The 13,564-nt window shown below is 37.0% G+C and overlaps 1 protein-coding gene across 1 annotated transcript in view; it reads left to right on the forward strand.

Moving 5' to 3' along the window:
* The window catches only part of LOC134542127 (polycomb protein Asx-like), a 44,995-nt gene that overhangs the window by 9,214 nt on the left and 22,217 nt on the right, over positions 1 to 13,564 (forward strand). Inside the window, exons 3-6 of the mRNA XM_063386091.1 lie at positions 271 to 514; positions 1,516 to 1,828; positions 3,403 to 3,553; positions 12,356 to 12,731. Coding sequence (XP_063242161.1) covers positions 283 to 514; positions 1,516 to 1,828; positions 3,403 to 3,553; positions 12,356 to 12,731 — 1,072 coding nt within the window. The 5' untranslated portion in view covers positions 271 to 282. The remainder of the gene's footprint in view (positions 1 to 270; positions 515 to 1,515; positions 1,829 to 3,402; positions 3,554 to 12,355; positions 12,732 to 13,564) is intronic.

Below are 13,564 nucleotides of genomic sequence, written 5' to 3' on the forward strand. Positions count from 1 at the left end.
CATAGGTATTCATGGATTTTCATTAATATAAATAGTTAAAACTTATTAAATTAAAATTTATCTTAATTATTTTACTAAAGTAACTAATTAATTTTATACACATGTTTATAGTTATATTGAATACTTCGAATTAATTTATAATTACGCTCAAGTACTTTTATTTTATTTCTATTAATTATTTGCATTCAAAATTAAAGTTAGTATTTTTTACCACGTCAAGTGTTACTTCTAACGCACCCAACTACACGCAGTTTGAACTGATGTTAGCAGTGGTGACCATGCATGGCGTGCGTCGGAACGACCATGGTTCGCAGTAGGATGGATACGATGCCCGGCTGCTCGTTTGACTCGCTGAAGGACCTGAACTCGAGGATATCGCACACGCACAGCAAGAAGGTGATCAGGCATGCTCTACGGCAGCAGGCGAAGCACCGTCGCAAGGCCGGCAGTCTGTCCGGGTCCTCGGGCGCTCTGTCGAGGATCGTGGTGAAGGGCTACGCGTCGCAGCCAGATGGTGAGCCGTCGTCCACTTGCTGGCTTCCTTTTTGCATCCTGTTTTTAAAATTAATCTCGTTTGGAATTTGTCCAGACAAATAAATTCCTGTAAAATTGATAATGTTTTAATAGTAACTGTAACACCTGTTTAAATGATTCCGGATTAGGGGCCTTCCTACATCAAATGAAAACAAAAATTACAATTGCAGACTGTTTTTTTTTTTTAACTTTGTATCTAGTCTTTTTGTGTTTTGTCTGGTAGTCAAAGGTCTTTGCTTTAATGTTGATGAACTAGTTAATTGACAAGGAAGCCTGATTTATTGGATTTTTATAGTTCAGTAGTTTCATTACTTTCTAGAATACATTATGCAATTTGTGGGACATTATTCCTCTCTACATATTGGATTATATTTTAACTGATAACCATTTTCTCCCTATAAAAATTGTACGTTTTGCCACATGCTGTCAGAAATAACATTTATCTGTTATCTTCAATCCATCAGTAGAGCCAAGATTTTATAGTTATATAAAAAATGAAATTTCGTCATCTTTATCATCAGCGTAATATGAAGTGCATATCAAGCACAGTTACATTATTAAACTGCTTCAACAATTCGTGGTAAGACACTTCATAGAAGATCATTGTTAAATCGAATATGCTGCTCTTGAGAGAATCAGATCCATCTGGTTTTCTCTGAGAAGAGAAAGATGGGAGATTAGGTTTTGTGTGAAACGTTGGCTTGGTGCTTTTCGGTTGGCAAGCGAGAGTGCCCTTAGAAAAACCTCTGTTTTGCCACGTTTCCCACTTGCATAGATATCAGAATGGGACCAAAAGGATCCAAGCCTGAGAGGCTGTGGTGAAAGGCTAGGGGGCCTGTGCCACTGTTTCACTGTGTGTCATTTACCTGATACGGAGCACGATAGCACATACCCCATCGTGGCCTGCACTAGCGGGGGGTTCGTGCCGGGGCCCCGTGCCTGCGACGCACAGTGACGGGAGGGTGTGTTCTGCGCGGGCAGCGAAGGAGACGCGGAGTGCGACCGCGAAGCCGTCGACGATGCGCGAGGTGCTGGCCTCCATCCCGGGGTTCAGCCTCAAGCCGCGGCGGCGGACGAGCAAGAAGCTGTCCGCGGCCGCCCAGCTGGAGCAGACGAAGGAGGGCTGCATCGACCTGGAGACGCCAGACTCGATCCTGGTCAACACGAACCTGCGCGCCCTGCTCAACAAGCACACCTTCTCCATCCTGCCGCCGCTCTACCAGTACAAGCTGGTGCAGCTGCTGCCCGACGTGGACCGGGCCGGGGTGCCCAGCCAGCCGGACGCCACCATCAGGTAGTTCTCCGCCGTCGCGCCCCATCTGCTCCTTGAGGTGGCGCGGTGGCAGAGAGTCGGACTTCTGTCCGTAGGTAGGACACGGGTTCAGATCCCGTTCCGGCCGAAATCCCTCCAAACATGGCCATGGCCGATTCCTTTCCCATCACCCTGACATGTATCTGTCCGTATCTGACGACCTCTCTGATGAGAACTGGTCTACCTTCATTCCACCTTTTTTTTTTTTAATTCGCACAAACCATCTTTTTTTTTTTTTTTAATTTCTCAACAAATCAGACTCCGTGATATGATCCAAACTAATATGTAATACATCTGCCACTCAAAATAACGTTCTAATTTTTTCCAGGAATATAAAGCGCAAATCAAAACAGTGCTAATCTAGTATGTTTTTCTCATAAGAGTGAATATTAATCAAAATAATTGGTTTCCCCTTTCAGGTAAGTGTGCCTGCTGACCACCATTTTAATCCAGAAACTGCTCCCTTAAAATTAATGTACCGTACAAATATATGTCTAAATACATATGAAGTACATTTAAATAAGTGTTGAATAACATTTTGAGACTGAACAAACTAAAATTAAATTTAAGAAATTCATGTACCACATGAGGCTTGTGCTTTTAATCAGGTGCTAACAACATTTCTGAGATACAAAATAATAATGTTGTTAATATAGGAGTTATATTTCATTAATTAATTAATTTCATTAATTAAATAATTTCATTAATTCATTAATTAAAGAGTATAAACTTAACAGTTTCTATTATTATAAAGATTATGTAACCTGTTAACATCATTTTTGACTCTATTGTTTACTAAATGCCTCTGCCATGATTTGACCCTAGCACATTCTAGTAGGTGCAAGGTAAACTAGCCCTTATAGCTTCTAGTTTCACTCTAGAGCTGCTGCTGACATGCGGGATGGCGTAAAATAAAAGTTGGCTGAACACTGAACACACGTCATCTGAGATATATAGACAGTGAAGGAAGCAAACACCTGTTAAGGAAAAGCAAAATATTGTTTGTTGAATTGTTACATTGTTAATTTGTTGCATTGTATTTAATGCTACACAAAAACTATTGCCATTGTGCGCAAAAGGAAATAAAAATTCACGGGAAAGGAAACTGCATTTCTTCGAATCTATGACAGCTATTTCAAATTATGTCGTAAGTTATTGGCATTTTTACTTCTAAATCGCGCCAGTCCAACAACGTTACTTTTTAGCTTGATTGCTGAGTCGGTTTCTGTGAGACATGAGACTAATTTTTTTTTTCATTTCATTGTCATTACAATTTTAATTTTAAACCAAAAATATATTGTTTATACACAGCTAGAGAAAGACCTATTATGTAGGAGTTGTATTTTTGGATATTAATTTCTTTAGATTGATACATGGTGATGGGAGTGATATGGTAAATGATTACTTATGTTGTGTGTATTAGTATAAAAAAAAATGTGAGAAGTTGTGGATGTTAGTAGTACCAAGAGAAAATCCACTGCTTGGACAAGTGGTGTGAGCTCTGCTCCCAACACAGCCCCTTGTAATGCTGTCAACACTGCCGTGCAATTTTTCAGGTTGAGCGCATCAGGGTTGAACAATGAGTTCTTCGCGCGGGCGTGCCACGAGTGGCGTGAGCGGCTGGCGGAAGGGGAGTTCACTCCTGAGAATCAGATGAAGCTGAAGGCAGAGGCTGAGAAGGAGATGAGTCGTCTAGACCCATGGAAGGTTTGTACAGCTTTTATTAAAATGTTTTTGTGTATTGTTCTGAACAAACAGTGTAGAAATAAATATTTTCTCTTTTACATCACTTATTTCTAAAGTCTGTATCAGACGAGGGAAGGTTTCGTACTGGCTCCGCACGAAGCTTCCAATGTACCTGCCAGATAGGCCTCCATGGCAGCAGGCATGGACGTTTCTATGGAATAACCTATCACACAATGTTTCTCTTTCAACCCATAAACATCTACAATAAACAAGTGAACTTCATTTATTGTGGAAATAAGTAGGTATACTTTTGTTTATACAAAAACATAAATATTTACGAAAAAAGTACAGATTCACATAATTAGTTATTTATAAATACTGGGATCATTTTAAATACAGGAAAGCAGCAGTACAACGAACTTCAGTTAAACGAACACTTCACTTAACCGAACTCATTGTTTGGTCCCGCCAAAAACGTATATAATAACCTTGAATTTTATTTCATCTTAACGAATTTTACGACTGTGTTTCTTCCTGAAACAAAAATATTCACTTGAACGAACAAACTTGAGGCAAATTTTGAAAAAAATTACCATCCAAAAACTTGTACTTTATTTTTAATTTTCTTATTCAAACGTAAAGCTGGGTTTACGATTGATTTTGTTAAGAATTATAACTTAACATCGAGAACACGATTAAGTCAAAACTACATTTTCCAGTTTATGACTGACATAGAAGTTGTTAATTCTAACCAATCAGCACAAAACACATGGTCGGCCATTGTTCGAAACGGAGAAGCAGGTTTGAAATAGGTTATTGACAAATGGGATATCTATTTTTCGAAATGGATGATGATTACAAATGACAAATATACGAATTCTAACCCAAAATACTGCCTCTCTCGGTCCAATAATAAGACATAAACTTCCGGTTGAAAGGTTCTGGTTTGTTGTGATTGGTCGCTTCCCTTAAGTCTTAACGAAAAATATAAAATATAACCATTTCTGTTAAGTCTTAAGTCATCATATGGTTCGCACACGACCCGTCAAAATTCACATACGACAATCATAAACCATTCCACTAGTTTACATAGAGTCATATGGTAAGTACACGACTAAGTCTTAAGTCTTAATTCTTAATTTTCAATCGTAAACCCACCTTAACAGCGTGTACGTAAACAAAAACATAACCTACTACAGAGCTGCCAACCATCACGGATTTTCTGTAATTATTACGGATTTAACACCGAATTACGGAATATCGCTGGTTTATTATGGAAACAAGGCTTTGTGCTGCACGGTAACAGAAAAAATTCCGTTTCTACTGCGCTGTTTCGTGAATGTAGTTCGAATACATCACGTGTTTGCACAAATAACGGAACTAGTATGTGTCCGCATGTAGCATGTACTGTCAAAATAAGTAGAATAATTCTCGTGTTTTGAAATAATAATGGGATGGTATTACGTCCGTTGTACGATACAACTAGTACATATTCTCGGACTTTTCGTTTGTTGGCTACTTACATCACGATAATTTTTGTACGGTACTTTGGCTAACCTGTGTTGTTTTAATTTATTTTTTGAAAGTCATTTTTTTTTCATCATAGTGTTTTTGTCATGTCTACAGACGTAAAATTTTTTACGTTTTTCAATAGTGTTGTGTTCTTCAGTGCTGGTTGTAGAAATGAAGCGTGTGACAGAACAAAAGTGTATCTGGGGGAGAAAAAAAAGAACGCAATTCTTCAAAACTTTCGGCCTAAGACCTAACTATTCAAAAGAATGGCCATGCTTGTCTTCAAATGTTTTGGAACACCACGCTATTTTAATGTATGCACGTGTGACTTTTCGATTGCACATGGTGGAAGGGATGACTGTAGACAGCATATTGAATCAAAGAAACATGCGGATCTGTTTATAGTCATGAAGAGCAATAAATCCATATCATAGTTTTTTCGCTACATCTGAAGAAACGAAAGTAACGAACGCAGAGTTATTGTTTACAAGTTCTTTTGTTTGTCTTCTGTTGTTTGTTTATAAGACAGTTCTTATCCAACCAGGATAAAAGAAGCAAATTAAAAGACAGTTGTTCAAAAGTATAACTTTGAATACTTTGAATTGCAAGGTTGAAAATTTCCTGTAAAATTATTGACAATCTAACATATTCAGATGAGTGTATTGTTTAAATAGTTTTTTTTTAATTTTCATTGTATTCATTACATAGGCCTATATTTTTCATTTTTTTTTTTGCATATTCTTGTCCTTGTTTTATCTTGTGTGTGTCATAATTCCTCAGGAAAAATTTATTGTGCATGATTTACGCATACTTTTTTCATATAATTGTCATAACCGATGGGTGCAGGGCTAGATTTTAAGGAATATTTTAACCTGCCCAACGGACAGGTGTAATCGAAAATTTGCCTGTCCGCTGTTTTACCCAAATAAAAAAAATTTCAAAGTCACTGAAAAAGTGAGAAAAAAGGATTTTTGCTATATTTTGCACCTATTTTTATCACACACTTAACATCCTTATTTAATCATCATTTTCAGACGAGTCTCTGTCTGAGTCACTGCACGAATTACTTTGCTGATTCTCTCTTGAACATCTTCGATAAGAAGTCTGAAAGTGTCGACGTTTTCTCTGAACATTATGATACCAGAGATTTATTGCTGGTGCTGGATCAAACTCACTTTCAGAAGGTGACTGTATTTGAACACGCATGAGGGCAGACAGTGTATCATCATTTAGACAGTTTCGCCAGTCGGTCTTTACAGACTTGAGCAGCCCGTAACAAAAACTGATCCAGATGATTTTGAATGCGTTTCGCAGACTTTGCAAAACATTTGTTTTATTTCTGTGTCGTAACGAAGCCAAAGAAACTCGGAACACCAAGACGTTAAAAAGGTACGGGACCGGGCGATTTTGTCATATTTAACATTATATTCTGACTTGTCCTCGTCCATTTTTTTTTCTTTTATGGTGGTTTTGAAGCACCGGTAATGAATTTCCACATTGTGTAACGCAGTTAATTAAATACTTAAACAATCGCTGTGACAAGATAAACTTTAAGGCCGGGTTTATAGAAAACGCAAGAACGCAGAAACGCAAGAAACGCAACTACGGTAAAAGTCCAACCTTAACTCTTCTACCAGCACGTTTATAAAAAACGCAAGACACGCAATAACGCAAGAACGCAACGCAGAAGTTGTTCAACTTTCTACTTCTTGCGTTTTCTCCTTGCGTTTCGGCCTTCTATACTGGTTGCTTTAGTATGTGAAAAACTGAAACTTTCATGTAAAGCATATAGAAGGCTCTGCGATTGTAATCGTTACGCTTGTGTTTCTTTATTTATGTTTTGGGCTGGCATTCTTCTAGTGAATACAGCGCAATGGAGGAAGCTGATGAATTTCTTGTTCAGCTTAGCCAAAATTTTCCCTGCCTGTACGATAGGTACAACAAAAATTTTAAAAATAATCATGACTTATTCCTGAAATTTTATTTTTTTTCGTTGGCGATGGCCGGCGTCCTTGCGTTATTTATAAACGACTGTGAATTTTGTTGCGTTTGCGTTTGTGGTTGTCGCGTCCTGCATTCTTGCGTTTCTGCGTTCTTGCGTTTTCTATAAACCCGGCCTAAAAGATTACCGTGTTCTCTGTAAACAAGTAATGTTTATTTTTTGATGCAACAGTTGACAGGCGAATTTTCAAGCAGTCGCAGTCACTGCTGCTACTGTCAGCTGTATCTGGAGTACGCAGTGAAATGTTAACCACGCGAAAATGCTTGTCTGTTAACAAACTATGTTAAAGTAGAGCAAGGAATTAGTAAAGTCGCGATTTATAAAGACAATAAATTTAAAAAATTATATTTTGAAAGTATACAACGGTAAATTACGTAATTGTTTGCTGCACTGCAACGAAATTAATATTAAAACATGGCAACAAAAACAAACATCATCGGTGTGAGACGTTTTGCATCTCTAGCATACGAATACGAATGTTACGTGAATCATGACGTGAACGTAAGATTTTAAGAATTATGATTCAGAAGATTTCATCGCGGTTTGTACATAACCTACTTTTTTTTCCCGCTGTATACAATAGCCAGAGTCGTCCGTCACAAAAGAGCAGCCATTATTGTTTATTTATAGATATTGTCAAAGACGTTTTATTTGCGGTCGTGGTCGCATAAATGTTATTAATCACCTCTGCTGCATTAGTGCGTGCGAATAACCTCGGCGTCACAAGTTGCACCTGTCCATCGGACAGTTGCCTTTTTTATTTTGCCTGCCCGGACGAGATTTTGCCTGTCCCGGGCAGGCGGACAGGCGCTAAAATCGAGCCCTGGATGGGTGTGATTTGAGGTTGGCAGCTCTGCCTACAACGTGTCTCCTGACCATAGATAAAGCTTCAGCAGAGAGTATGTGAACAGGTTCTTCAAGCGGCCATAGACTAATGACAGATACGGAACCTTAGTACACTTAAGGTGTTTCATGTGTTTATCAGTATACATTTTTATAACAATGCTTATGTTTCAGTATAAAGAACTTCAGTATAACAAACTCAACTATTTTTTGGTCCCTTCATGTTCTTTATAGTGAAGCTTTCCAGTACGTTCTATTAATCTCAAGCTCTAACTTTTTGTGTTATAAATGTAAAAATAAATTATGTGTATTTTTTCATTCAAAAGTTTGTTATGAATTTGAACATTAATTTTTATAATCACTATAGTACATAAAAAAATATAGCTTTTAATGGAACAAATTCTTAGCAAATATTGGGGAAGAAAATAGATGTGTAAATTTCTAGAATAGCGGCTTCTGGGATTTAGCAAATATGATTTTCTGTCTTAGTATTTATTTAATAATACTGGTGTGGGGTTTATTGGTGTGTGTTATTTTCAAGTTTAAAGACTGTCTACCTCCATGGCTGTAACACAAGAACGAATGTGGAAAAAGGATAAGCTCTATTTTCACATTATTTGGTTGTAAATGGGCCGAAATGGATGTATATCTGGAGTCATTTAAATCCATTTCAATCCTGGAAAAGGTATACTTTATTACAAATAAATGTGCATGTATATAACCTACCACTAGTTCTGATGCAATGAAAACTCAAAAACATGTTTGGAATAATTTGTATCAAAATCGATTTTAACTATACATGAACTACATACAGGAAAGCACCAGTACAACGAACTTCAGTTAAACGAACACTTCACTTAACCGAACTCATTGTTTGGTCCCGCCAAAAACGTATGTAATAACCTTGAATTTTATTTCATCTTAACGAATTTTACGACGGTCCGTTTCTTCCTGAAACAAAAATATTCACTTGAACGAACAACCTTGAGGCAAATTTTGAAAAAAATTACCATCCAAAAACTTGCACTTTATTTTTAATTTTCTTATTCAAACGTAACAGCGTGTACGTAAACATAAACAATAACGGAACTAGTATGTGTGCGCATGTACTGTCGACATGAGTAGATTAATTCTCGTGTTTTGAAATAATAATGGAATGGTATTACGTCCGTTGTACGATACAAATAGTACATATTCTCGGACTTTTCGTTTGTTGGCTACTTACATCACGATAATTTTTGTACGGTACTTTGGCTAACCTGTGTTGTTTTAATTTATTTCTTGAAATTCATTTTTTTCACCTTATTGTTTTTGTCGTGTCTACAGATTTGAAATTTTTTTCCTTTTTTCAATAGTGTTGTGTTCTTCAGTGCCGGTTGTGGGAAGCCTACAACTCACGTAGTTTCGGTTCCCTGCAAGAATTTCCGAAGATTTCCGAAGTTTTGCGTTTCGGTATTAATACCACTTCAGCTGCTAAATCAATGAAAACAAGCATGTTGTGACTAACGTAACCCAACCGTTCGATTTTTTTTTAATTTCAATTTTTGAGAGAAATCCAAGGTGCACGAACGTGGTAGGGAACCGAAACTATGTGAGTTGTAGGCTACCGGCCGGTTGTAGAAATGAAGCGTGTATCTGGGAGATAAAAAAAAGAACGCAATTCTTCAAAACTTTCGACCTAAGACCTAACTATTCAAAAGAATGGCCATGCTTGTCGTCTTCAAATGTTTTGGAACACCACGCGTTTTGTAATGTATGCACGTTTGACTTTTCGATTGCACATGGTGGAAGGGATGACTGTAGAGGGCACATTGAATTAAAGAAACAGGCGGAACATTTTATAGTCATGACGAGCAATAAATCCATATCGTAGTTTTTTCGCTACATCTGAAGAAACGAAAGTAACGAACGCAGAGTTATTGTTTACAAGTTCTTTTGTTTGTTTTCTGTTGTTTGTTTATAAGACAGTTCTTATCCAACCAGGATAAAAGAAGCAAATAAAAAGACAATTGTTCAAAAGTATAACTTTGAATACTTTGAATTGAAGGTTGAAAATTTCCTGTAAAATTATTGACATTTCTTACATATTCAGATGATGTATTGTTCAAATAGTTTTTTTCTTAGATTCATTAATTTTCATTGTATTCATATACATAGGCCTACATTTTTCATTTTTTTTTGCATATTATTGTCCTTTGTTTTCTCTTGTGTGTGTCATAATTCCTCAGGAAAAATTTATTGTGCATGATTTACACGTACTTTTTTCATATAATTGTCATTACTGATGGGTGTGATTTGAGGTTGGCAGCTCTGCCTACAATGTGTCTCCTGACCATAGACAAAGCATCAGCAGAGAGTATGTGAACAGGTTCTTCAAGCGGGCATAGACTAATGACTGAGATACTGAACCTTAAAACACTTAAGGTGTTTCATGTGTTTATCGGTATACATATTTATAACAATGCTTATGTTTCAGTATAAAGAACTTCAGTATAACAAACTCAACTATTTTTTGGTCCCTTCATGTTCTTTATAGTGAAGCTTTCCTGTAATACCTAGTAATATTTGTAAAATCACAAAACACAATTTACGAATATGTTTCAAAATTCTAAACATCGAACATTTTTGCACTTTTTATGTAAAATTTAAAGTTACGAGACAATCAAAAAATTAAAAATTCTCACGAACACGTGAATTTTAAAGGGTTGAAATGACACTCGATGTTGCAATTTAATTTAAATGCAGTAAACTACATTTGTTTTAACTATATGCACATACAAACAGTCGAGCCAGTTGATTAATAAAAATTTACTTCGAATACCCTAATTTACATCCATAAAGGGCGAGCATTTGCAAGATTCAATAACTTGACGAGAGCCATCATCTGATCACATTTGATTTAATGAAGTTTTCGTATAAAGCTGTAACTGCTACTGCTTCAATATGAACCGACACATGTTCGCCGCTTTTCAAAACAAGAATCAAAACATTTAAATGCTGCCGAAATAAATAAACGTTTTTAACACCAGGGGCTACTACCACTTCATTCTGATTGGATTAAATTGTCATCTTGTACGAAACCTTCCACAAAAATTGGAACACGGCCGATTACAAAAACTTCCATGAACATGGCCAGCACTCGGGTAATTCTTCCACAGAACCATTCATACCAGCTGCCATGGAATACAGTGCAAGGAATCTTCCATCGTGTGATAGGGCCTTAAGACCAGGATTTTTTTTTTTTTTTGTAAAATACTCAATTGTTTAAAATTATTTCAGTTCCAATTTGTCTAATTTTTCAGAACCTGTTAAACTGCATATTCATCTAGAAAATTTTTGTGCACCACAAAATACAGTTCAATCCAATCCAATTCATGAAAAAAAAAACATGAATTTAAAAAAAATCAGCATTCAAAAATTAATGACTAAATGAGCTCATTTTTTAAACCCTAGTTATTCACACATTTCATTGTTAACAGCAGCTAGGTTGGTAAATTGTATTTTAGTTCAGCAATATTATAAACACAATTTCTGCTAATTTAATCCAAAATCCTAAACCATTATATACATTATTTTTAATTCAGTTGCAACATCTGTTTTTCATAGATACATACAGCGGGTAAGCTGCTACTTTTTAGCGTGGTGTTAGATCGATTGTAACTATAGATTTATATGCCGTTGAAATTACAGCGTTCACTTCTTTTAATGAACATTGCAATGGAATGTTTGTGTTGTGTGTTGTAGTCCATGGTTGTTGAAGTTTGTTTATTTTTCCCACTACTGGTACGTTTAATGAAACCAATACAAATAATATTTGTTTTTCAAGTTTGAAATGTCACAAATATATAGTGTTTTGAATTGTTCATGCAATTTTTCTGCTTGTGTTTGAGACATAGTGAAAAAAACTTTGAATACCTGTTGCGTGTATAAAATGTTGTTTATTGTTCATAATTTTGATTATGAAGTTCTGGTCAAACATAAAAAAAAGGGTATATACATTGCACAAATGACTTACCCTCAATAGTGTACGTTGGTTTACAACAAACTCAAGTGGTATGCTGTGTCAAACATCCGTAAACAAATAAATATTCATTATTCATTATTCTAGGTTGAATCGAATATGAATAATAAACTATATTCATGTTTTGTATTCTAAAACTTGAATATTTGCACAGGCTTAGTCATCGTGAAAGTTTCTGATTTTGTACGTGATGACTTTGGTTTTCTAATATAGTGTTGCAACGTGTAAGCATTCTGTTCCAGTACACCAGTTACTTGGGTATCCTCACAGGTTGAAATCTGGAGAGATCAGGTCTCGGGGGATGACTAGGTCCGCAGGTCCTTTGAGGTCATGCAGTCACAGAAGAGTTTGGTTACGAGGACCGGGTTTGGCGTGTTTACGCAACATTTTTTTTTGAAAAATAATTGTGGATGTCACGCAAGTACACTCGCCACTTTTTTTGCAGCTCAAGCATTTTGAACCGATCTGGGGTGCAAAGACCAGCAGCATGACCCTGGACAGTTCCCCTCTGCTGCTGTCGTCCAACCAGCCGCGGCCGTCCTTGAAGACCACCATAAAGCTGCGGCCCTCGACGTCGGCCGCGGGCAGCAAGCAGCAGGGCCGGCCGATCCCGCGGCAGCTGCGCACGGTGGGGGCCATCACGCGCGCCATCACCAGCTATCGGGAAGAGGCGGACGGGGGGGAGGCCCGGCCCGGGGCCGCCGGGCCCCCTGCGAACGCCCCGGAGAAGAGCGAGAAGCGGGCGATAGACGCTGCCGGCGAGGAGGAGCCCGCCTTCCACAAGAAGCGGAAGTCTTCGAGCTCCGCGGAGGTGGCCGAAGGTGATGTGCGATTTTGTCAGGCATTCCATCTTTGTAAAGTTAAAAAAAAAATTAATTTGTGTTTAGTCTCGTCCCAATTTGCAGTGATAGTGCACTCCCGGTCCTGGTCGTCCTGGACTGTTGACATCACGGAGTGGGATGCCATACTGTCATAACTTGGAAGGGGAGACTGCAAAAGGGAGATTGTATTAAAATGTTTTCTTGTTGCTTACTCATAAACCATCTTGGTATTTGAAACAAGCAAACGTTTAGGTTTTAATGAGGTCTGGATTGTTAGTAAAAAGTAGTATGTAATTAAAAAAAATTAAAAAAAAAAATTATTATTTTGGCATAATATTAAATATACATACATTTCTAAAATGGCTTTTGGTTATAAATTTCTAATTGTTAGTACCATGTGACAAAAAACACAAATTAAATATATTTTAGAGGTTTGAGAAATGTTAACATTGATCTGATAGTGTTGGATGTGTAAAAAAATTTTTGGTCACATTTAAAAGTTAACATCTCGGTTCATTCCAGAGAGCAACTGTGAGTGTTAAGGGAGCGTGAGTACTCTCTTGAATTGGGACATGGCCTTGATTTAAAGGTGCAATGTAGTTTTGAAATAATAGAGAGAAAAAAAATTTCATTTGATGCAATTAAAAATGGGTAAAAACTAACAGATTCACCAATGTTTTCAGTAGATTTAATACGTCTGCAGTTTAATGGATATAATTTGGTAAACTGGAAGTTGGTGTTTTATTGGTCATTAGGTAAATTATTCTAAGTGTCTTAAAAATATAATAGTAGTTTTTGAAGTATACTATTTGTAAATGGGTTAACGTCATTGA

Source organism: Bacillus rossius, assembly GCF_032445375.1.
Source record: "Bacillus rossius redtenbacheri isolate Brsri chromosome 4 unlocalized genomic scaffold, Brsri_v3 Brsri_v3_scf4_2, whole genome shotgun sequence".
NCBI classification, from domain to species: domain Eukaryota; kingdom Metazoa; phylum Arthropoda; class Insecta; order Phasmatodea; family Bacillidae; genus Bacillus; species Bacillus rossius.